Genomic DNA, 27,786 nt, shown 5'->3' on the forward strand with positions numbered 1-27,786 from the left:
ATTGAACAGTGAAGCAATATATCCAAGCAAGAAGGAAAGAAAATGGGGAAAAACACTATCAAATGAGGAACAATGTATACATTACGAAAAGCAAATAAATAGTAACCAGACGGTATGTCAAATCGACATAGTTGTGTGCCAAAGAAAGTAAAAAGTCTTAACAAATTCCCAAACTGACTATTTGACCTTCTTTTAAAGCAATGTTTGTCGAATAAATGACCTAACAATTTGAACTCAATCACGACAGAGCTAAAACACAAAATGTAAACAAGCACACCTTTATTAAGTTCGATAGAGTGCACCCTTTCAGAACGCAAAAAAATTACTTTTATTTGTCATTTTTTCATAAATATTTTTTTACACATTTACTTTATAAAATAATTTGTCTCACAAAAACAACATACTCGTCAATTTAATGTTTGTTTTCAGTCGCAAATTAATATGTTTAAAGTGCTTATGTGTGCACTCAGGTGTGAATATATTATCGACTGAATCGAAGACGGTAATGTGATGATTTCCGGTATTTCACGAGTATTTGCGCGTACATATGTTTTATTGAATAATTCATATTTTAAACGATATATAAATACTGCAAATAGTTTAAACATTGCATTCCGGTCAATTTTAAATTTTAATTCACAAAAACGGATAATTGCATTATGAATTTCTTTATGAAATGAGAAAATATGTCTTAATTTTAACCCAAAAAATCGGATTGTTTGTAATGTAAATAAACATTTTTTTTTAAACAAAAAATCTTCAGAGTTACATTAAATATGATAGTTTTATATCTGTTTTAGTTGTTTAAACCTATAATTTATTTTTTTTAGTCGCTTTATATTGAAAATTTTAATTAAAAATTACTTAGTCGTGATAGCTTAATGAGGGGATCATTGAAAGGAACGTTTTTAAACCTCTTTTGGACACTTTTCTTTTAGTCTAACACCTTGTATTTTATCAATAAGATAATGAAGTTGAATTCTATCAAAAAAAATCGCGGTACCCTGGGGTGTAACACAAACTCCTTAACTAGAGCGCTTTTGAAAACTAGCTGATGGACTATTAAACACTTCCATTTGTTGTACACCCAACCTTCCCGCTTTAAATGATTTCAATTTAGCATTAAAATCATTAGGAAAAATCGTTAAACGGTTGGATGAGTCTTCTCGTACTTCCACTGTTCAATAGATCGATATTTTTCTTTAAAATAATGAAAATTTAGGCTAAGAAATAAAAAAAAAGTTCTGGTTTTACGATTGTTAAAAGTATCCTGAATGGTCGAAGTCGAACACTTGATGGGACAACCCGCTCTATTTGACCGGAAGCTTTTATAGGCATGAATACAAATTCTGAATTAGTCCCGACTTGGTACAGGCATTTCCTTAAACCTGGTTTTATAGCTAGCTAAACCTCTTACTTGGATGACAGTCGCAGAAAAATTCATTATATTGACAATAAAGTGTGAACAAAACACACATACATATTATGTTAAAATGTCAAAATAGGCGTACAGTCAACATCGTGCTACTATATATATATATATATATATATATATCTTAATCACTTTAAAAACATGAGACAACTATAACACACACCTGAAGGGGCGAATCCAGTCATTTTAACAGGCGGTACCAACCCATGATGAAGGGGGGTTCTACCATATGTCCCCATTCAAATGTATTGATCGTCCAAAAAAGGGGGTTCCAACCCCCGGATCCCCCCCCCCCCCCTTGTATCCAAAACTGCACATGTGTTATAGAAGTCTCGGATAAAAGTAAAGAATTTTTCAATATGATGAAAAAACCAAAATGGCATATAAACAATGCACATAAGCAAAAATGAAAGACACAAAAATGACCACAGCACAACACGTATTGGCGGGATGCATTAGTATGAGTCACACCAATAGGACATATCAGCACACATATATATAGTAAACAAATATAATAATTTTCAAAGGCAAATAAAAAAACCACCTATAACATATAATGAAGATGATAAACAACGTCAGTATACCTAAAATCTATACTCAAATCTATTCGTCCATTGTGTGTTTATTTGTGTCCGTGACTTCGTTTTTTGATTGAGTTAATTAAGTCATTCCATTGATATTTTTTAGTGTGTCTTTCTATATTGTGATGTTATACTACTGTTTCAGAAAAGGGAGAAGGTTTGGTACCATTTAAACGTTTAATCCCGCTGCAATGTTTTGCACCTGCATGTCATAAGTCAGGAATCTGATGTTCAGTGGTTGTCGTCTTTTTATGTGGTTCATAAGTGTTTCTCGTTTCTCGTTTATATATATATAGAAAAGACCGTTGGTTTTCCCGTTTGAATGGTTTTACACTAGTATTTTTTTGGGGCCCTTTATACCTTGCTGTTCGGCGTGAGCCTAGACTCCGTGTTGAAGACCGTACCTTGACCTCTAATGTTAAATTGTGACTTTGATGGAGAGTTGTCCCATTGGCACTCATACTACTGATCTTCCTATATCTATATCAAAGACCATCATGTAAAGTTGATGTATACGAACTGTTCATAATTACTATAGGTCTTGGTTTAATATTCCTATTAAGTTTTTTAGAACTAGGACGTCTCGTGCGACTTTTTTGACATAACCCTGGCACATTAACTTTCTACTCAGACACTGGAAGTCTAAGTAGCATCTGCAAGCTCTTGAATAATGAGTGAGATGGGAAATGTATATTCCTTATGCATGTGAAGATCTGTGAAGTTGGTATATTATTACCAAGGTAGAGAAAACTGATAATTCAAAACTGAAATTGTCTCGTTTGTCATAGATTCTGGTACTAAGATGACCGCTTATGTCAAATTTAATGTATAGTCTAAAAGTGAAGCGAAGCCGTGTCTGTTAATTGTTTCTCATATATATATACTCTTTAAAATTGAGTAATACATGCATGTGTAAGAAATAAGCCGTAATAGCAAGAACAATCTTAGTTTTGACTTTGTTCCCGATGTATTTTCTCGCCTAGCATGCACACACAGTGATAAGTGTTTCGATCTAGTATAGATATCGATACCGTTTCAATGTATCCATTCAAATAACAAACCCCGGGGCAATACTCTATATCCATGCTGTAGAGAAATGATAAATGCGTTTTTAAATCGCAAATTTGTCGTTTTTTGAGTGAGAACGGACACATATCTACACATTTGCATAATAAAAATTTATATGTCTTTGGTATGAATAATGAAACATATTTTATATATGAACCAAATTCGATAAAACATTGGTCAACAATGGAAAATCTACTGTTTGGAGCAAGCATGTTATTATCATGGTTGTATACACATCAATTAATAAAAGTATAAACTGATTTCTCGGATTGGCCTATTATAAAAATAGGGACTTTTTGAGATTGAAATAAAAACTGTCTTCTCTTATGTTAGCTTAACTTATAAAAAAATCAATAAACAAAATATGGAACGAAAAAATAGCCAGAAAGTAATGAAAAGAGAATAAACGACAAAAATAATAATAAAGAGCACATAAAACCATGAGATTAATTGAAAATCCTCCGCTGGGCCAAGAAACCCAAATGAACCCGCATCATATTCCAGGCCCTCTTTATTGTTCAAGTTTGCCTTTTATTTTTTCTCTTTTTTTTTGGGGGGGGGGGTCTCTTTTGTCTTCAGTATTAAAATAGTATGACTGAAAGTTCGTCTTTTAAATTCTTGTATTTGGTTTTGATGTTATATTTGTTATTCTCGTGGTGTTTGTGTGTTGCTTTTCGGTGTTGTGTCGTTGTTCTCCTCTTATGTTTAATGCGTTTCCTTCGGTTTTAGTTTGTTACCCCGATTTTGTTTTTTGTCCATGGATTTATGAGTTTTGAACAGCGGTATACTACTGTTGCCTTTATAGATCGTTATAAAATTCGGTTTATATTTACATTCCAGTCAATAGATAATCCATCACCTTTGGACATTATAATCATGTGTGATATTATCTTCTGATATTTTTCATCTTTATTGAAATTTGGGATCTTCAATGCGGCGCCTCTCCTTTTTGAGCCTTATTTACAACTTACTGGCAACCCCTTGGAGCCCAGTGTTAATTATATGACCTTTTGACGTCAAGAAAAGCGTCACAGGTTTGCCACGTGACATTGAAAAAATAAATAATATCATAGTTTATTGCGATTTGGATTTCAAGAAAAGATTGTATGATGTTAGCATGTGCATTTTGGCTTATAATGTTGAACAATTGCTAAAGCTAAGAAAAAAATTTGTTCCAAAATAGTGCGTATTCGCCTACACATGTTATGTGGTGTTACAATGGTTCTTTTTTTCAACTTTAACCCGGAGATGACCAATCAGAATATTGCTTACTCAAAACAATCAATCGCGCAAGGATATCAAGGTGCACGAACTACACAGTGTAGTTAGTTCCTTTTGGAGGTGGTGAGTGTTAGTCCATATTTGTCAAATTTCTGTCAAATTTATCATTTGTTTATCAAAATATACACAACATAAAATCTTTTGTAGACTTTCAGCTTCCACATTGGAGCCTAAAAAGAAGAAAAAACCAATTTAGGACGGATTTTTGGACGCAGTACTTAAGTAAGTTAGTAAATAATGGCCAGACCCCCGACACGTCAACATGTTCCTTCGGACCTGTCGACGTGGCTGCCTAATTTTTGACATTTTGTCTGTTTTCCTTGATGAAATTTGTTTAATTTACATAATTCTGAATGCCTGATGTATGCTTATTGTAGTAATGTGCAATATTGCACGCTGACATAATTTATGCACATTTGACCTGTTGTGTACTATTTACTCACCCTTGCCTTGCCCTCAACAGACATATTCCATCGTTGACAGAATTGTTGTTTGTTTAGCAAATTCTTTGATAATACGGTAATACTTATTATCTCTTACCATCAGTTTTCAATTACAAATACCAGCAAGTGGATAGTTATTTACATGTTAATGTCTAAATATAGAGGCTCATATTTGTTCATTTACCCTGTAGATGATTCATAACACTCAAAGACTCATAAATTTGTACTTTAAAATCAGAAATTATTGTGTGCATTTATTGTTGTAATTTTAGACTATAATGCAATTTTAATTTTTGCGATATTGAGAAAAGTCCTGTTTAAAACCTATAAAACATTTCAAATGTAAATTTTTCTTTTGACAACTACAAATGCACAAATGGATCAGCTGACAGAAATGTAATGATCCCTATCACTTTAACAGACATTAAGTTGTATCTCCTTTCAAAAAATGTAAATGGCTTGTTTCATTTTATTAATTTAAGCTGTTTAATTTACATATCTTTTAAGAGTAATAAACAATGTAATTTTTCTTTCAATTTTTTTTGAGAAATTGTATTTTTTTCCTTTTTGATTTACAAACACATTTCTTTAATCATTGTTGATATTGAAAGATATTAAGTTGGCAGTTTCTCACAAGTGAAATAAATATAATGTCTAACTTCATTTACATACATGTTTAAATGAGTGATAAACTGAGACAACTGTTACTGTTTGTATATATATTGAACGACAAATATATGTGACATATAAAAAGTTTCTGACGTCAGACACGCGAATCAATGAATGTGTTTGTAGATAGATGTTTTTGTGTTCTGTTGAATTGTTCCTTTTAAAAGTTGTTACACGATGATGACTGCTGTACCCATATTTTGACTATTTTATTTATAATGTCTGCTTACATTTGTAGTTCACACATCCATGTAAATATAATGGAATTTGATGAGACTGTCATCAAACTGAGAGGGTTAGCGCTATAAACCCAGGTTTAATCCACCATTTTCTACATTTGAAAATGCCTGTACCAAGTCAGGAATATGACAGTTCTTGTCCATTTGTTTTTGATGTGTTTTGTTATTTGATTTTGCCATGTGATAATGGACTTTCCAATTAAATTGTAGATTTTCCTCTAAGTTCAGTATTTTTGTGATTTTACTTTTTGATTGAGTGAAATGAAAAATTTGAACAACATAAAAAAAATTGTATTTGGTCTTCATATTTAAAAAAACAAATAAATACATTGTACAAAAGGGTCACTAGAAAACAAGCACTTCCTTTATTAAATCTTGCCACTTCTTCCTATCATTTAAAAAAAACCAGAAGATAGAAACTTCTCCCTATGATTCTGAAGAAGTGTGAAACCTGGTTTAAGCTATGACTTCATCAGTTATCATTTCAAAATGTTGGCTTTTCGTTAAATTATATGTGCAGTGCAAAAAAAAAGTATCTTTTATATCAATCTTTTAGGCATTCAGCTAGTACTGTTCGACTTGGAACTCCCATTTGACAAACGAGTTTGAATATGGCTACAAATATGGAGGTTCCACATATTGAAGAAGTGGCATATGTGCCCAATGCACCAACAAGTCCACCAACATACAGTGACGCCTTCCCAGAGTTGCCAGTGCCAGCACCCAGACCAACTACTGATGCGCCAGTGACAGAACCTACTAGACCTTGGCCAGCCAATAACAAATTTCTCATGAGATCATCTACATGCACACAAGTATGTGTTGGTTATGATCCGTCAATACAAATTAAGTTATTGTGTAGTAGAATACATTTTAAATGACATTCCTAAGTATCAATCATTTAATGTCCACAATACAACCATTTCATAGTCTGCTGTCGCCTAGTAACATGCTCACAAGCTCGTTCCCTTGCAAGGTTCAATATGGTTTATGTTAATTGTTTACACTTGTACTCCCAATTGGTTTTCATTTTACATTTTGCGAAATATTGTTTTAAAATCTTTGGAATAGTGTTGGTCAGATGAATCAAATGTCAAACTGTTCTTTGTCAATTTTCTGACATCTTGGTTACAATAATCAACATTCACAAAACATTAAAGTTTTAAATTATAAGTTAATATATATTATGTAAATTTCATTGTAGGTTTTTGCTGTGCCTGTAGAAGAGAGAAGATTTAATGATCACAGTTTTGGTGATGAAACAAAACAAGCAGAAACATGCAAAGAAATAATGGCTAGAAACAGTAAGCTTTTTATCATGCTTATATTTGTTGTTTAGTATTTATATTTTTATAATCCTGGCCTCTGCTAACAATTGTGTTTTGTGGCCCTGATTTTTTAAAGGTAAATATATTTGTTAACCTACATGACCTAGTGAATCCTGAATTTTCAGGCAGACTTAAAATAGATGTATATTTGTTTCTCTGGTATAGAACTAGGAGAAGTATATTGAAGGACATATAGCAAAAAGTTTTCATTTGAAAGCACTTGTTACCAATGGGGACAATCCCATATGCATTATTTGCTCATCCAAATTTGATTTCCGAATAAAACAAATGTCAGAAGGAGAGTAGTTTAAATAGAAGAATATTGAGTGAACACTTGCATTTGTAACTGGAAAATGTCTTCTCAGCTATTAACAAAGAACAAGGTTCTGCCTTTAATGTATCAATTGAAATGAGTTTATCGCCCTTGTTTTATAGATGTATCCATTGAAATGAGTTTAGCTAAAGATCAGAGTTTGACAGTGGTTATACATGGAAAAGACAAAAATGTGATGCAGGCTAGGAGAGAGATTGTTGCCAGGCTACAAACACAGGTAATGAGACAATAATTCACATACAAAAAAGAAGTTTTATCTTATTTAAGTTCTAAAAAGCACCAATTTGTTCATTTGGAATGTCAAGTGAGAGGTAAATTTTGACATTAACTATCTTTTTAAGTTGAATGAGAGTCACTTAGTCTAGATTTTAGAATAGGCTTTATGTGTTCTCCAACCAGTGTTTTTTATGCCCTCTGTTGTAGTGGAGGGGGAATTAAGTTTTACTATTATTTTTAATGGTTTCAGACAGTGCATGTTATAACTGCTGCAGATTAACCAACCTTTTTTGGTCAAATTGGTGATCGTTATTTTGAAAGAAGATGTAGTGGTGGTTCAACCAAATGTTATGAAATTAAATACACTTATTACCACTAAACTCTGATCAAGTACAAATTAAGGTAGCATGACTGTTACTGTTCTTCAGTTATGTCCCTTTACCACTAAACTCTGATCAAGTACAAATTAAGGTAGCATGACTGTTACTGTTCTTCAGTTATGTCCCTTTGTTCTTTATATGATATGCAAGGGGGGGCATCATCTGTGTCCCATTTATTTTAAGTTATATGTATAAAAAAGATGATGTAGTATGATTGCCAATGAGACAACTGTCCACAAGAGACCAAAATGACACAGACATTAACAAGTATAGGTCACCGAACGGCCTTCAACAATGAGCAAAGCCCATGAATTTTACGTATTTTTTTTTGTAGGCTCAACTTGGCCTGAAAATACCGCGGGAACATCACAGATACATTTTGGGGAAAAGTGGCAAGAAACTTCAGGAATTGGAATTGAGTACATCAACTAAAATCTCCATTCCAAAAGCTGACGAAGGATCTGATCTGATCCGAATAACTGGCACCAAAGAGGGGATCGAGAGAGCTAGACATGAAATACAATGTACATCTGACGAACAGGTAACATTTTTAAAGTCTATATCAAAGCACTGAAAGCTTGTGTACTTTAATTTTAAGTAAATAAATTCATAAAAAAAATATTTTCTTGAAAAAGATATATAATTTGATGTTAAGGTTATTTTATTTTTTTTAATGTCAAATGAAGTTTGATAAACAAAATTGATGGTATTTAATGCATGTTTTTTTGTCAAGAAAAAAAATTCTGTTTTTTTTGTTGCTATATTTGAAATCATTGCAGCTTTCTTAAACTTAATTATATATAAACTTTATTTATTATTTTTAGGCAAAACTTGCATTTGAAAGACTACCAGTGCCAAAAATATATCATCCCTTCATATGTGGACCAAAAAATGAAAACGTTGAAAGACTGATTAAAGAGACTGGTGCCAAAATAAACGTACCCCCGCCGAGTGTTATGAAAGATGAGATTGTTATCTCTGGAGACAAAGATGGTGTGGCCAAATGTAAAGACGAAATTATGAGAGTTTATATGGATAAGGTAAAGATTACATTTTATCATTTGTCAACTATTCACCAATCCAATTACTATTATATTGGTGTGTTTCAAATTTTCAGCAATATCATTAATTGTTAACAAGGTGTATCAAGATATTTTAAAATTTGAATTTATAGGAAATAGTCAATTCCAAGATACACTTTTAAAAATGAAAATTCACAAAATCATTTATCAGGTAGAAAATGAGGAGTCTGCATATTAATTTTAAATGATAAAAAACTGACATCATATTATTCAGCTACTTAAATATTTCTTCATTACTTGACTACAGAAAAGGAAATGCCAAACAGTATCCGTTGAAGTTAGGAAGAGCCAGCACAAGTATATCATAGGACCGAGATACAGTGGTATACACGAGATTCTGAAGGAAACAGGAGTAGCTGTAGAAGTTCCCTCCCTTGATGATAACATTGAAACTATCACCCTCAGGGGAGAACAAGACAAACTGGGACCTGCACTTACAATGGTCTATTCTAAGGTGAGATATTCATACTGGTTATCTATGCAGAAAAGTCTATAAATTATTCCTGCAGGGAACAGGAAAATCATTTTGACTTGAAGAAAATTGTATAATTTAGAATGGAAATGGGAATATATCAAAAAGACAACAACCTGACCATAGAGCAGAAAACAGCTGAAGGCCACCAATGGGTCTTAAACAATTATTAAATGTATTCAAGCTGAAATATGACTAAATATACCACGTAAATGTTTTTTGCATAACAAAGTAATGGAATGAACAGATATTATTCAGACTATTGGGTTTAATGTTGAGGCTTTACTAACTTATAAGAGTTGGATACAGTAATTAACAGTTTTAAAAAGTCCTATTGCATACTGGCATTAATATCATTTCCTGTTAACATGAGAAATAGTCATAAATTATTAAATATGTGAGATATTGTTTATTTCAGGCTAACAGTAATGTAATGTCCGAAGTGGATGCCCCTAGTTGGTTACATAGATACATCATTGGTAGGAAGGGGCAAGGCATCCAGAAAATTACAGAACAATTCTCTAAGGTAAATTAAAGTGATGTCTTATATGTATAATTCATTAGCTTAACGGTTGCAGATTTTATTTGGAAAACATGATTTAGGATTTCAGTAAAGGAAATGACACTAGAATTCTTTTTACAAATTTGTCTGTGCGTATTTATAACTTTACTGCCTGATTTGTAGGTACACATTGAGTTTACAGAAGGGACAGACAAGATCAATGTAGAAGGTCCACCAGAGGAAGTTAATGAAGCAGTCAAAGAATTAGAAGTTATTGTTAAAGATCTGGTAAGTACTGTAATAGGTCAGTGTTCAACTATTTAGTTAGTATACGAACAGATTGTTAAAATAGACACCTGACAAATGGGTTCATTGGGATATGTAAAAATACATGTAAACATATAGTATACAAGGTAAAGCAATCAAGATTCAATATTCAATTAGCCACATCGTTGTATTTTCGCTTTCGTATCTCTTTTCGTTAAGTTGTTGATTGAATTTATGTTATATTTTACAGAAAAAGAGGATGTCATTTGATACGATATCAGTCGATCAACGTTTTCACAAACACATTATTGGAAAGAACGGACAAAATGGTAAGTACATACCTACAGTTAAATTTGAATGAATGTACACAGTTTAAATGAAGATATTTTTCACCTATCTGTCCAACAGTATAGAAATTTCTAGCTTTCATATTAAATAGCTTTAACAGTACTAATTTTACTGCACCAGATGCACATTTTGATGATTGATTTAAGTGATGCTTGTGGATAAAATATTAAACTTTTACAAATGTTGAAAACATAAAGTATTACAAATGTTGAAAACATAAAAGTATTACCAAGCACATTTATGAAAAAAACTGATTCAAAGGTCAGCAACAAATGGTCCAATTCTTATCAGAATTATCATTAAAAATCAGCCATGCAATATAATGACTATAAATACAAACTGATCAACATCAATGCATTAAATTACATTTGTATTGTACAGTTACACGGATTAAGAATGAGACAGGTTGTGCTATTAAGATTCCCTCTGACGAGATGAACAGCCCTATCATACGTATAGAAGGAGATCCAGCTGGAGTACAGAAGGCCAAGGATGAATTAATGCTCATGGCTAAACGAATGGTAAGAATTTAAGTCGGGATACCGTAAAGCGGGTTATTTTAGCGGGTGTAAATTTTAACTTATTTTGTTTGATAGAAAAAATCACCAAAATGAATTCTGCCAAATTTAAATTGCACATGCAAAGGTATTGAGAAAAATTTTGAATCTGCCAAAATAATAAGCACCAAAATATTTTGTATTCCTTATCCAATGGAAATCACAAAATTTGACACCTGCAAAAATTACTCGCTATACAGTACAGTCAGGGGTACTACTTGTACAAGTTATTTTTATTTACTTAAGAAGTAAAAAAAAATATACACATATAAGTAAATAAAAAATGTTTGAATAATCTCCCCTTAATTTACACAAAAGTTTACTTGTATAAGTAAATTTTTCTTACAATCCCAAAACTTCCTCAAGTTTTTAGATTTAAATTCATGCCTTTAATGATTTTTCCCAGGTTTTAAGTATTTGCGCAAGGCCTAAAATAAAATATTGTTTGTTTCCCCAATCCCGACCGACCCTGCAAAATAGGTGCTACTCATAAAATTTTATTGTCAAAACTAAGTCAAATATTATTTTATTCATTTTGGATTTTCAGGCTTGCAGGATCGTCCGATAATGTTCAAGCTTTTTGGAAAAATAAAATTATTTTCCTACCTACCTACCCACACCTGGCTTGGCAGGGTCGGGATTGGGGAAACAAACAATATTTTAATTTAGGCCCAAGGCCTTCGAAAATTGCTCCATGGGGGCTTGTAAATGAGCAGTGTTCTGAAGATAACAGACAAATGGGATTTTCATTGTCCATGAAATTACTTAAATGATTAGTAAAGACATCTTCAAAGGGCAGATAATCTAAAATTCTATTGACATAACTCAGCCAATATTTTTTTTTACCTATACAAGTAAATAAAATTCACTTGTATAAGTATCCTAAAAATTTACTTATATAAGTATATTAATTTTACTTTTTCAAGTAATTAAAAATAACTTGTACAAGTAGTACCCCTGACTGCAGTTGGAGGAACAAGAATTTGTGTGTCCCCATAGTAACTGTTTCTTATGAACAAGATTTGATAACTGCAAATAATAATAATATTTTGACAGCATTTGAAATTTGAAATTTGTTACTTTTGCAATCAATACAAATTAACAATCGTCATGCACTTTGATCTTCAATTTTGAATACAATAATCATAAATGGCTTGTATTCTGCTAAAGGGCTATCGTGAAAACAGTATTTTAGAAAATTGGATTACAGTTTTAATTTCTAAATATTTTGTTTCATTTAGTAACAGAAAAATGTCTTGTAGAAAATCTTTGGTTGGGCCACTTTGATGTTAACTTATCACCTTAGCCAACAAAACTATAACTTTTCACCTTCATTTCATATTTCATTGATAACTTCTCTGTTTTGAAAAAAAAACCTACTATAAAAACATGTAATAATGACTTGATTTTTAAAAGTTAGTTCTGTTTAGCATGTGTTACTGAGGGACAGGTATTTACAAGATTCAACATTTTTGTTCAAACAGATGATTTTTATCTCCCTGTCTTACCTAAGGAACTTGAATCTTCAAAAAAAATGTAAAAATAAAAGGGCTATCATGAAAACAGTATTTGAGAAAATTATCTCCTTTTCTAACTTTAGGAAAATGAGAAGACCAGAGATATAATCATCGAGCAGAGATTCCATAGAACTTTAATCGGAGCCAGGGGAGACAACATCAAAGAAATCAAGGATAAATTCAATCAAGTCCAGATAACATTCCCTGACCCTGGTAAAAAGAGCGACATCGTACAGTTAAGAGGACCTAAAGATGATGTAGACAAGTGTTACAAGTATCTCATCTCCATGCACACTGACATGGTAAGTGTTACAAGTACCTCATCTCCATGCACACGAACATGGTGAGTGTTACAAGTACCTCATCTCCATGCACACGGACATGGTGAGTGTTACAAGTACCTCATCTCCATGCACACGGACATGGTGAGTGTTACAAGTACCTCATCTCCATGCACACGGACATGGTGAGTGTTACAAGTACCTCATCTCCATGCACACGGACATGGTGAGTGTTACAAGTACCTCATCTCCATGCACACGGACATGGTAAGTGTTACAAGTACCTCATCTCCATGCACACGGACATGGTAAGTGTTACAAGTACCTCATCTCCATGCACACGGACATGGTAAGTGTTACAAGTACCTCATCTCCATGCACACGGACATGGTAAGTGTTACAAGTACCTTATCTCCATGCACACTGACATGGTAAGTGTTACAAGTACCTCATCTCCATGCACACTGACATGGTGTTACAAGTACCTCATCTCCATGCACACTGACATGGTCTGAATTCTGTCACTAAAATGTCGGGTAACCATACAAGTACAATTTTCATCAAGCTACACAATAAGTTCTGATACATATAGATTACATAGATGGAAGTCCATACATAGATAACTGACCAGACGTTTAAAAAAGAAACTTATATCATACACTCAATTGATTTAGTAAAGTCTTGATATGCAATTTAAAAATATACTTCTATAATTAATTTAAACAGTATATGGTATACAAAGTATCATTTGAGTGAATATTACAATGAAGAATTTTTTTAATAATCAAGTTTTTCTCTTGACTAAAGTTTGAATTTAAAACTGTTAATATATATTTTTGGAAATAAGTCATTGGCTTGACCAAAGAGGAAGTAGCCAGATAAGCCATATATTCTTACTCTGAATTATAGTTCCAAATAGCTCACATGTCTTATGTTTATGTACAAAAATGATCTACTTTTTACTTTCAGATTGCAAGCAATTACAAAGCTGAAGTACACATCTTCAAAGACTTCCACAAGAACATCATTGGAAAAGGAGGATCAAATATTAGAAAGGTATTTATTTACTAGAATACTTAACATTATTTAAATGAACATTCAAGCTGATATAAAATGATCAGCTTTTTTATAGATTTCCACGATTTTGTTATTTACATATGAGTGGTTGTAAATAACCTCATTGGTCTGAATTAACAAGTAACATAACTGCTTTGACCATAAGACATTTGAAAGTACAGTTATGTAAATGTGCATATTTGTTAATTCATCACCTTTTATGCAGGTGTTTAATAGACATCATTTGTCTTGCCATATCAATCATAATGACATGTACAAACAACCCTAGCAGGGATATAAAAACATATCTTAAATAATTGTAAAAATAACTCAATAGAAAATACAATTTTTCAGATTTTGAATTTCTGAATTGGTCCACTTGTCCTGTTTTTAATGCCAAGAATTTATTTATGCTTTATAATCAGAACAATCTACTTACCACATAATTCAGTAGATTTTTATGCCCCATTTATGGGCATTATGTTTTCTGGTCTGTGCGTCTTTTCGTCCCGCTTCAGGTTAAAGTTTTGGGTAACGTTTTTGGTCGAGGTATTTTTTAATGAAGTTGAAGTCCAATCAACTTGAAACTTAGTACACATGTTCCCTATGCTATGATCTTTGTAATTTAAGAGATTTTCCCCCATTTTCATGGTCCACTGAACATAGAAAATGATAGTGCGGATGGGGTATCCTTGTACTGGGGACACATTCTTGATTTTTTTTTTTAATTTGGAATTTTGTTGACGCATTGATTTTGTACTGTTCTAAATGTGAAATAATTGTCCTTGTAGATTCGAGATGAGACTGACACAAAAATAGATCTACCCAGTGAGAATGCTGAATCTGATGTCATAGTCATCACTGGAAAGAAACCTAATGTGGAAAAAGCAAGAAAACTCATTGAAGATATACAGAAAGACTTGGTATGTACAACACTATTATATCATTGTATTTATTTATACATTTATAAACTGACAAATGAATAAAAAGATTATATGAGCAGATAAAATCAAATTCAAAAACTTTATTTAGAGAAATGATGAACTATGGCTTCAGCCTTCTTTGTGGTGTTTATTTTAGTATCGGGATATTGGTTACTCATAATTTGATTCAATTTCTATCTAGATTTAGTGATTTTGTTTAGTAATGTGTAATATAATCAAGAATTCCTAAAATATTTTTTTATGTATCCCTCTGACAGGCTAATATCAAGGAAGAGAAAATAGAGATCCCCCACAATCTGCACAACTCTATTATTGGTGCTAAAGGCAGATTGATTCGGTCCATCGCTCAGGAATGTGGTGGGGTAATAATACGATTCCCACAACAAGGATCCACTGCCAACACGGTCACAATCAGAGGACCTAAGAATGATGTAGAAAATGCAAAGAAACAACTGCAAGAATTAACCAATGAAAAAGTAGGTAGACCAGTAATTAGTCGTTTAGATATAATTTTAGTTTAAAAGTATTTTATAGCTCAAATACAAGTTGAATAAGATATAAATTTAAGAAAAATTATGATGTAACAAAACTTCGGTAAAATTGAGAATGGAAATGGGGAATGTGCCAAAGAGACAACACCCCGACCATAGAGCAGACAGAGTAGATATATTCTTTGATAATTTCTTTTAAATTTAGGAAACAAGAGATTGGCAAAAGAAAAGATGTGTATATCTGTTTCAATTAATAATTTAAAGAATAATCAGTGTCAAACCCCTTTAAAGAGAAATAAGGACTTCTTATTATATTTATATATCAATTTCAGAGTTTAGTTAAAAAGTAATGTTACACTCTTGTTCCAGTTCTACATTTGAAAATGCCTGTACCAAGTCAGGAATATGACAGTTTTTGTCCATTCGTATTTGATGCATTTTGTTATTTGATTTTGCCATGTGATTATGGACTTTCCGAATTGATTTTCCTCTAAGTTAAGTATTTTTGTGATTTTACTTTTTCCATATATTTAAATGAGAAAAGAAAAGAAACTGAAGAAAAACATGTATTGTTAACATTCAAATAAATATATTTTTAATTACAGCAACAATCAGGATTTACTGCTGAAGTCCGAGCCAAGCCAGAATATCACAGATTCTTGATTGGCAGAAATGGTTCAAATATCAGACAGGTATTTATATTTGTTATTTCAAAATCTTAAGTAAGCAGGAGAAAATTTTAAAAAATCAAACTGAATTAGTGGCTAACAGCATTTCAAACCTTCATGCCCTATGCAATTTTAACTGGAATTGATGGATTAATTTTATTAATGATCTCATGTCTGCCAATTTAAGAAAGTTTTAGATTTCAATCAAGCATAATACAGTGACAGCCATGAATAATTTCACATACATCTTTCATGATAAAATATAACCTATGTTTAACATGTTTCCTGAAAAAGAATTCAATTGATAATACATTAGAGAAAGAACTGAAACACAAATTATTTGTCCTGTAGTTAGCCTAGTTACTGAAATATAAATGCGAAAAGTTGATGTATTTAAATAAATTGTTACTAGGTCTGAGAGATAATTGGAGTACCAGTTATTTTCCCTTTAATTATCTTTGTTACTAAATATATATGAATTGTTCCTAGGTTAGAGAGAGAACTGGAGCTAGAGTTATCTTCCCCAGTCAGGACGACGACAACCAAGAGTTGATTACAATCATTGGAAAGCAAGAATCAGTCGATCAAGCTAAAGCAGAACTTGAGGAAAGAATCAAGAGCTTGGTGAGTTAACAATAACTAAATCTACACTTAAATAAATGATAATGGCATTTAATTTATAATAGAACATAGTATTGATTGTTATATAAACAGCTGAGAACAGCCTACTTAAAAAGTTCTAAACATTCTCCAAGCATGCTTGGAGCTTCCATCGGGATGATTAATCTGATCTCTTATGTTCTTTCTTCTAAATAAATAGAATTGAAAGCAATATGCTCCAATATGTTGTTCATCACTTTTATAATAAATGCATTCAACATATTATTTCCTCTAAAATAAACATACCAGCAGCAAAATGGGTACAGGATATTGTTGGTTTGCATTTTAGTTTTGATCATCCACTTTTCTCCTGTTTTTCATTTACATTGGGTTCCTTATATGATAGAATAAAAAAAATATGTTATTTTGTGTTTTATCAGAAACAAGCCTAAATAAAATTGATGGTCTTTCTGGTTTACTCGTACTCACAAGATACTCGAAAAATTGGTACCATCAGAGTAAAAGTTTAAAAGTATTTATGGAGAATTGAAATTGAAATGTAGTTCAGAATTTTTTTTTATGCAATATGGATGTTGGTTATAATTTTGTATTTATAATTTCCAGGATGATGTAGTCTCTATTGAATGTCAAGTACCAACAAAACACCATAGACACTTTGTAGCTCGTCGTGGAGAAGTATTAAAACACATAGCTGATGAGTACGGAGGAGTTACTGTCAGTTTCCCTCGAAGTGGCATTAAATCTGAAACGGTTGTAATCAAAGGATCTAAGGATTGTGTTGAGGGAGCTAAGAGAAGAATTCTGGAAATTGTTGCTGATCTCGTAAGTTTAGAAATTTCTAGAAATTCGAGACAACTTTTAAAGGTGGTCAAATTTTAAAGAATTTTATATTATTAGGGCCCCGCCGACGGCGGGTCGCCCTATAGTGATCAGTCTGTCCGTCCGTCCGTCTGTCCGTCCGTCCGTCTGTCCGTCCGTCCGTCCGTCCGTCCGTCCGTCCGTCCGTAACACTTTCGTGTCCGCTCCATATCTAGAGAACCGTTATGATTTCATACTTAATACTTAACATGATTATTAACCAACACCAGAGGGTGTGTCATGTTGTATGTACAACTTCCTAGGTCAAAGGTCAAGGTCAAAAACTTTGGTTTCAGTTGACAACCCCGTGTCCTGTGGTGAAGATCGTGTCCGCTCCATATCTAGATAACCATTATGATTTCAAAGTTTATACTTGACATCCATTTTAACAACCACCAGAGGGTGTGTCATGATGTATGTACAACTTCCTAGGTCAAAGGTCAAGGTCAAAAACTTTGGTTTCGAGTTGACAATCCTGTGTCCTGTGGTGAAGATCGTGTCCGCTCCATATCTAGATAATCGTTATGATTTCAAAGTATATACTTGTCATACATTTTAACCACCACCAGAGGGCGTGTCATGATGTATGTACAACTTCCTAGGTCAAAGGTCAACGTCAAAAAAACTTTGGTTTCAGTTGACAACCCTGTGTCCTGTGGTGAAGATTGTGTCCGCTCTATATCTTGAAAACCGTTATGATTTCAAATATTATACTTGACATCTATTTTAACCAACACCAGAGGGTGTGTCATGATATATGTACCACTTCCTAGGTCAAAGGTCTGTCTGTCTGTTGGTCTGTCCATCGCTAACAAATTTGATCCACATTATATTTTGAGAGGACAGCTGTTATTATTTCATACTTTATACCTGACAAACATTTTCAACTTAACATATATATTAAACAACACAAGAGAATGTGTCATAATGTATGCATCCTAGGTCTAAGATCAGTCTGTCGGTCTGTCCATCTGTTCGTTGTTCTTAACAAATTGTGTCCGCTCTGCCTCTCGAGAACCATTAATATTTCATACTTTATACTTGGTGGGTCATAATATATTGAAGGCATCATTCTAAAAATATGTGACAAATATCAATTGGGCAGCACCTTTAAACATTGTTCAAACATCAATCCATATATCCAGAAGTCACCTTAGAGTAGTAAACAATGAGTTCACATCATGCAGTCATATCACTATTATACTATGAAAGTAAGATGAGAATATTTATCAGTTTTAACTTAAAATCTTAGATCAAAATCACACATGAAACTATGTAATAACTTCAAATAATGCTTCATATCAGATTATCCATACAACTTATTTACCCCACGTTATTGACAGCGGGGCCCACAGAGATGGCTCCCATCTCAATGATATCTAGTTAATCTTGTTAACTTCAGGGTTGAATTAAGTTTAGTATACTTGGTAAAGAATCTAAATAAAGAATTACCATCATTTTATATTACACGTGTGAAAGGATATCTTATTGTTAAACTGTGTACTTTTGTTCAGATTACAGATGTAATAATTCTTCAAGATACACTAAGCTTGTATATATTCTATTTTTGGGATGACTATTTTATAATGATTTTATTGAAATTGATACTAAAATGTTTTTGATAATTTCAGGATGCACAGGTGACCGTAGAATGTGTTATCCCACAACAGTATCATAGAACTGTCATGGGCAATCGTGGAATGAACGTTCAGGAAATAACTAAAGTACATGAAGTGGGCATTAAATTTCCTGACCGTGCTCCACAACAAAATGGTGGAGGTCAGAATGGTGAAGGACAGAATGGAGCAGGTAAGATAATATTATGATATGAGAAAAGACTTAATAAGTTTGATTAACTTGTCTCATTCCTTTGCATAGTTAAACAAATAAAATAGGTTTAAACTTATATAATGATATAAGTCTGAATTACTCTTATATCTTGTCTATGTTATAATTATTTTAAGACAGTATGTAGTTACTTAATTTAAGGAGGCTTGCAAAAAATTAAACATTTATTTTTCATTACAAATTTTATTCATTACACAATTAGTTATTACTTTATGATATGGTACAAAAATCAACAAAAAAAATATATTGGGTTTGGCCCCAGATGACTTTTAAAATGTTTATATCATTGAAAAGGCTCCAAATTGTCTCCCTTTGGTGCAAACATGCCAATTTTTGGCATTGAAATTGAAATATCTTTTTTAACTCATTGGTGACCTATACTTTTTATTATTGTTTTCAAATAAGCTTTACATAAATTAACAATTGTAAAATTTTAGCGATTTCTGTAATTTAGTTCTTTTTTTATTTGATATTCATACCTCTATTTCTCCTATTATTTCAACAGAAAAATCTTCTTTCAGAGGCAGATTGTGAGCTTAAATGAACGGTGACCCCATATTTTTATTTTATTTTTCTATTAGGTATTGGATAGAGTTTATTTATAGAAAAAAATAGCGAAATCCCGTATTAGAAAAAAAAAATGATTTGTACCTGCGAGACCCCTTAAGAGCTTTTCTTCGGTTGTTGAAACAATCGTCAGTTAATCTTATTAACACCCAATCTTTTAATAGTTATTTAATTTAAATGATATGATTGTGAGCTAAATCAACTTCTGTGTGCTTCAAAATGTGAAAGGAGTTTATATTTTCTTTTTCAGCCAAATAGTCTAAATATGTACATGGACTTTTAATTGTTAACAAGTGGATAGTTGTCTCATAGGCACATATTTTGATTATGATCTTACAATTTCAAGATAAATGACTTCAATAGTAAGATATTCCAAGTAACAATACTATAGATCTTGTTTACATCTGTGATATTCCTATATTTTATGTTACAGCTCCAGCAGAGAACAGTTTACCAAACGGTGATGTTAATGGGGACGAAGCAGGTCACAACAAATCAGACATAATTGTTATAACTGGTAAACCAGAGAATTGTGAGGCAGCTAAACTGGCATTACAGGTAAAAAACAACCAGCTCTTTATAGTGTAGGGAATAAGATACAGGTTACATTCACAGTTTTCCATAGAAAAAATCTCAAATTTTGGTGAATTTTGCTATATTCAAAAATTTATAAAAATTTATTAATTGAACCTGAATAAATACATACATACATACAAAATTTTTGTGTACAAATAGGATGCATTCCCCCCACCCCCTTTTATTGAATACAACCTGCTTATTTTTAAATCAGTCTAACTTTATTGTTATTTAAAAGGTGATTAACTTATTGTCTCTACAAGAGAAAATCAGTGTATAATGTTGTGAAAAACTTCATTATATCCCCAACCAAATTCTACTTGCAGTGAAAGTATGTAGAACAACATAGACAAAAAAGCAAATGCGCCTCATAAATGTCACTAAAATAACGCTCCTATCAAATTTGTTAAACAGTAAGTTATGAAAGCTCTATTGTTTACTTTCAGGATTTGGTTCCTGTCACTGAAGAAATGACAGTACCCTTTGATTACCATCGATATATTATCGGTGCTAAAGGTAAAGATGTTCGTGAAATGATGGGCGACTATGATGTCAATATATCTATACCCCCAGCAGAGGAACACAGCGACAAGGTCAAGGTGACCGGTCCTCCTGCTAATGTTAAACGGGCATTGGAGGCTCTACAAGAGAAATGTGATCAGTTGGAAAAAGAAAAAGAAGATAGGGTAAGTCATATGATATTTTAATAAGTTCATATTTTTAAACAACACTTGCATATAGTAGATATCGATATCTGAATGAAAATGAATGTTACTGTTTACCTCCATTTTATGCTATACATATTGGATTTTATTTCATTGTATTAAATAATATGCACTTATATAATATGGAAAAACAAAGATATAGTAGATATCGATTTCTGAATGAAAATGAATTTTACTGTTTACCTTTATTTTATGCTATACATATTGGATTTTATTTCATTGTATTAAATAATATGCACTTATATAATATGGAAAAACAAAGATTAGATTATGTACATTGGAAAAATGTAGATTTGCACTCTCTCTTATATAGAATATAAACAAAAATTCCTTCCTACTTTAAAAAAATGGATAAACCTATCTATATTTTTACAGTTGTTGAAAAGTTTCCAAGTGAAATGTGAGGTAGATCCTCAGTACCACTCTAAGATCATTGGACGTCGAGGAGCTGTTGTTAACAAACTACGTGATCAGTTCGATGTTAACATTCAGTTCCCCGGTAAAGAGGATGCTGACACTAATATCATTACTATCACTGGATACGAAGATAAGGCCAACGCTGCAAAGACAGAAATTCTTAAGATGGTCCGTGATTATGTAAGTAACAATACCAAGTGTATATGTCACCTAATATTGTGCATAAGGTATGCTGAACACTAAAAAAAGAATGAAAATACGGATACTACCTTCATATGTAAATACTTGTTTAACATGCAGAACTCAAAGATATATAAACCATAGAATTACCACTGTACAGAATTTACAAGGACAAACTTCCAACATGGACACACAAAATCAATATATATGGTTTTGTTTTGTCTTTCAATTTGAATATGGAGCTGATTATTTTGAAGCCGCATAAAAGTAAATTTTATACAACCATTTCTTGGAAATGAGGAAAGTAAATAGATTTCAAAGTTTTGGGATTTGACATTCTGATTTGATAATTTAAATATCAGTTTTAACCCTTTCAACGCTATTCGCGGCATATGCCGCGATGAGGTGCTCCGTCCCAGGCTGCTATTGGCGGCATAAGTCGTTTTTGTTGTTGTTCGGTTTTGTCGGCATGTATCGTATGTATATCACCCGGAAGGCATCTAGACTTTAGTCAATCTTAAAGGGCATATGTCTAGGTCGCAATCGCGCTTATAAAAATGGAACTTTCTTTGGGAAAATATTGCGCCCGGCAGAGAAATAAAAAGTGAAAAAAAATATGATGCCAAAATGGCGGCGTTCATTGACGACGGAGAACTAGACGATTTTATACAGGAATATTTCGGTGAATCAGACGAAGATAGTGAATTTGAAGGTTTTGATCTGAACGATATAATTACAGACAATGATATACTGAGCGAAATATTGTTTGAACAGGATGATAAAGACATAAATGTTGGGGTAGATGAGCAGAATGGTTGGTCACGAATTGACACGCCCCCCATTTGTGCTCCGTTCACTGGAACGCCGGGTCTAAATACTGACATCGACTTGGGAGAAGACCCACAGCCAATTGATTTCTTCAATTTGTTATTTAACAATTCAATGTGGGATACAATAGTCTTACAAACAAACTTATACGCTAATAGGAGACTTCAAAATGATGAACTCAAACCAAATTCTCGTATAACAAAATGGCGACCAACTTCCATAGACGAAATGAAAGTATTTTTTTCTTTGATAATTTCAATGGGATTAACTAGAAAAGGTGACCTTGATGCCTATTGGTCAACAGATGAGGTTATCAACACTCCATTTTTCAGTAAAATGATGGCAAAAGATAGGTTTATGAATATTCTGGCCAACTTACATTTAAATGACAATAACCTTGCTAACACTGACCGTCTTTACAAAGTAAGGCCATTTATTACTATGATGAGAGATACTTTTGGTGTTTATACACCAGAAGAGAGTCTTAGTTTCGATGAAGGAACATGTCCCTTTAAAGGGAGAGTTAAATTCAGGGTATATAATCCTATGAAACCCAACAAGTTTGGTATAAAGTTGTATCAATGTTGTGAAGCGAGATCTGGTTATTGTGTTGCATTTGATATATATGATGCTGATGCTGAGCGTAGCTGCAGTATTTATGCTGATACTGTAGGTGTTGCAGAGGATTGTACTCACACCACTAAATTAGTAGTTGGACTTTTAGCTTTCTGTGGCTTGTTACTTAAGGGGTATAAAGTATACCTGGACAACTATTATTGTAGTCCTGAACTTTTCAATGAGTTGGACCTACTAAATACTTATGCTTGTGGTACTGTTCGTACTAACAGAAAACTAGTTCCGAAAGCATTTACGGAGGTAAAAAAATTGAAACAAGGACAAGGAATATTTCGACGAATGGGGAATTTATTAGCTATAAAATTTCATGACAAACGTGATGTGCATATGCTCTCTACGATGCATGAGGCCAAACTTATAGTCACAGACAGAGTGAACAAGGACAACGAGCCTGTGCTCAAGCCAAACTTGGTAGTTGACTATTGTAAATTTATGGGTGGTGTAGACATGAACGACCAAATCTGCCAATACTATGATGTTCTACGTAAAAGTGTTAAGTGGTGGAAAACTCTATTCTTTCACTTATTTAATGTTCTCCTAGTGAATGTGTACGTCTTGTTTAAGAAATATGGAAAGCCAGCAAAACGAAGAACGCATCAAATGTTCCGTCAAAGTCTAATCCGCGCCCTCATCGATGAGGCAGTTGATGCTCCTCTCCCAGACAATACCAAAGGGAGAAAATGTGAACCGATTGGGAGACTTACAGGAAAACATTTTCCGCAGTATATTCCGGCAAAGGAAGGGGCAAAGCGTAAAAGGCCATTGCGAGATTGTAAGGCATGCAATTTTGCGCCAAAGGACAGACAGGGTAATCGTAGAACACAAACTTCTTTCTATTGTCCTAAGTGTGTCGTAGCACTTTGTGTTCCAGACTGCTTTCATGAGTACCACACAAAAAAGGATTACAAGAGAAAATTGGGGGTTGACGATAACTCATCATCTTCATCTTCTGAGAGTGAATGAACACAATGACAAATTTCAACGTTTTGTTATTTACATGTATTGAATACCTTTGCCAAAGTTTTACAATGTTACAGAGTTCTATTTCTAGTTATTAAATTCTATTTCTACATTTACAAATGTTTACAGTACTTCCCATCAATCAAAATGAACCCAGTCAAGAATTATATGAATAACCATTATAACTACAGTATTACAGTTTCAAGTGGTGTTTGTTGCTTGAAAATTGAGAAGACTTTTACTTCATGGGTTTCATTCACCTTGTCTTTATACAGAAACTACACAACACAACACAGCTTGCAATATTTTATTTACACAATCATACAAATCAATGTAATACAGGACATGGACATGTAAAAAATGTTATTTTTTTTTTTTTTTTTTTTTTTTACCTGTATTGTATTTCACCTTGATATACAGGTGCAAATATGTCAAATAGGTAAAAACAAACACTTATGTATATGTATATCAATATAATGAACATGTATACCAAAATATAATCACATTCTTTCAACAATGAATCCAGTATAGACCATTTAATCACACAACAATTCCGTAGAAATCATAGAAATTGCGCCTGGGAAAGCACTTACCTGTAATCAAGGTTTTTACCTGTACAAAGGTACCAAGAGCCACAAATTTGTGAAAATTTTATTTTACAATCTTTACTTGTAAAAATTATGAGTTGTACACAAAAACCAACAAAGATTCCAGTCTAGAGGAGTGGTATACATAAATAATACAGGTTAATTAATTTTACCTGTAGTTTACCTGTATATACAGATTTCATTATGATCTAAAGGTAAAAATGGAAGTCGTCATTTTATTGTTTGGGATAAGGAGAACAATTTACATACACAAACTTTTTCTATATCTGCAATAATAAAAAAGTTATATCAGTTTGAATGTAGATGTGCATTTTCATTGCAAACAACATAGAAAATACAGCAGCAGCAGCCATATTATTCATTTTTTGTGTAGCGTTGAAAGGGTTAAAACATTTCGTCTGCTTTATCGTCTGCATTATCTAATATAAATCTCATCATGGACGAAGAAATAAATTTGCTCGTTTATTATTATTGAAATTAAATAACTCGAGTTGATATCAATCGATATCTAATTCTCACTCGTTATGAAACCTATAAGTATCTGTTGATTGAAATAATACACAATTTGATTAGTTTGTATCAAGACACGTAAATTTTTGGTATATGTCAATGAGACTTAACGATGATAAATTTAACAGAACCAATTATATTTTACAAGATGCTTATTTCAACAATTAACCTGTCTTTATAACAATTATTGTCTCTATTTCAGGAGGAAATGACTTCCATCGAATGTAAACTTGATCATCGTGTCCATCCTCGTATTATTGGTGCTAAAGGCAAGAACATCCGTAAATTAATGGATGACTTCAAAGTGGATATCCGTTTCCCCAGGGGTCCAGAGGAGAATCCTGATATAATATATATCTCTGGTGGAGAAGATGATTGTTATGACTGCCGTGATCATCTGCTCAACATTGAAGAGGAATTTGTAAGTCTAATTTGGATACTGAATTTGTACCTGTGTGTGATATTGCGATCAAGTTTAATGCTATGGTACATTTCTTACAATAAAGTGGTGGGGTTTTTGCATAATTTAAAATAACCAGAAAGCAATGGTTGCATGTCATTTTTCAATTTCTAGGATAAAAATAAACTAAAAAATGGTAATACCAATATAAATATCATTGGTGATGAGCCTATATTTTATGTTAAAACTTTGAAAATAATCAAAATTGTGAGAATGTTGGAATTTAGATTTTTAATCTGAAATAATTTCAGGTGAACTATTTGAATGTCCCGTACATGTTTATTTCAATAAATAAATGGTCTAGTGGAGTGAAATTATTTGGTAATAAGCTTGATAGATAAGAGGTGTACTGATGTTGTAAGGGTTGTTGATGTTATCTTAGAATAAGGGCTGTTCAAAATTTATCGGGTTTATTATGATTCTGAAAAGTAAACTGAAATTTTTATTTTATTTGTTTCCTAGGTCTTTAAACAGTGCCTTTATGTAATCTATTAATTCTTTATTTTTAGCTTCAAGATTTTATTGACCAGGAATATCTTAAGCAGCTGACTAAACCCCAGAGAGATCAGGGTGGACCCAGGAAGGAGAGGCCAGCAGCAGGCTTCACTGTGACTGATGCTCCATGGAATGCTCAAGTTCCAGACACTATGAGCAATGACGATTTCCCTACCTTTGGCGCTGTCGTACAGCCTAAATCGAGCCATGCTTGGGGACCTAAACCAGGTGGCAGACGTTAAAATGTGGACTGAACTACTGGGGTGGGAGGGGAGTAAAAGATGGACTGAACTATTGGGGTGGGAGGGGGTAAAATATGATTTACATTACTGTACAACTTTATTCACAGTAGTGTATAAAGATTTAACTTGTAATTTTGCATTTATATGATATTTATTGTTTAAATTTAAAATATTGGATTTAAATTTGAAAACATATATTTTTATTAAAATTAAAATACCAAAAATATACTACACACATGTGATACATAATAATTGTACATAATATAAAGAATATATATATAAATGTGATAAATAATGTGAATAAAATGAAGTAATTCTACGTTAATCTCTGTACAATTTAATTATATCACAGTATACAGAAGGAAAGAAAAATGTCTGACAAGAGAAGATAACTGAAGTGCTCAGTCAAGGGCAGATAACTGTAGTGCTCAGTCAAGGGGCAGACAACTTAGTGCTGTGATTCTAGAATATTATAATTATACTGCTGTTTGGTTGTGTACATTGTCTCAAAACCAACTAATATATTTCCCCATTTCCATTTTGTGGTTTTAATTTACCCAATATCTATAGATTTTTTTCACAGTTATAGAGGATTTAAGAGCATTTTCATGAATTTTATCATTTTCTGAAAACTGCATATCAGTTCGCTAAACTGTTTTCAAAAAATGGATAGTGGGAAGTATAATCATTCATAGTATAACTATATCATATATTATACATGTATTTTATGCCTGTTTTGAATATTTTATTTTTTGTGGTAATTGGGAATACATTTTTTCTGAGAATGAGTGAGTTGTTGATTATTATTTTTTTATGTATACGTTACAATTTTACAATGTTTTTTGGTCAGTGCATGATTAAATGCCCTTGTTAAGTATAAATTTGATTTTATGAGGGCTTTGATTTATATGTTAAAATATTCAAACACCATATGCAAAGCGAGATGACTATTTTAGTGTTGAGTGTGAAGACTGTTTGTTAATTAGATTTTATCGTATACCCTAGTCAAAATTTAAATGTGTATCATTTATTTCAACGAAAAAATTAACATATGAAATGTTATCATAATCATACAAAAAAGTGTAAATTTAATATTAAA

General features: G+C 32.5%; 1 protein-coding gene across 1 annotated transcript; it reads left to right on the top strand.

Moving 5' to 3' along the window:
* The first annotated feature begins 4,326 nt into the window (after positions 1-4,326).
* Positions 4,327-27,012, top strand: LOC143057815 (vigilin-like). The gene is made up of 25 exons (XM_076231236.1): positions 4,327-4,425; positions 4,510-4,584; positions 6,270-6,528; positions 6,918-7,017; positions 7,477-7,592; positions 8,306-8,512; positions 8,796-9,011; positions 9,301-9,507; positions 9,944-10,051; positions 10,211-10,315; positions 10,545-10,623; positions 11,024-11,163; positions 12,800-13,018; positions 13,967-14,053; positions 14,845-14,976; positions 15,255-15,473; positions 16,094-16,180; positions 16,646-16,780; positions 17,381-17,599; positions 19,267-19,444; positions 20,484-20,608; positions 21,073-21,312; positions 21,727-21,948; positions 25,693-25,911; positions 26,460-27,012. The coding sequence occupies exons 3-25, from the start codon at positions 6,325-6,327 to the stop codon at positions 26,685-26,687; spliced, it is 3,792 nt and encodes a 1,263-aa protein (XP_076087351.1). The 5' UTR covers positions 4,327-4,425; positions 4,510-4,584; positions 6,270-6,324; the 3' UTR covers positions 26,688-27,012.
* The last annotated feature ends 774 nt before the right edge of the window (positions 27,013-27,786 follow it).

Source organism: Mytilus galloprovincialis, chromosome 13 (assembly GCF_965363235.1).
Source record: "Mytilus galloprovincialis chromosome 13, xbMytGall1.hap1.1, whole genome shotgun sequence".
Taxonomy (NCBI): Eukaryota; Metazoa; Mollusca; class Bivalvia; order Mytilida; family Mytilidae; genus Mytilus; species Mytilus galloprovincialis.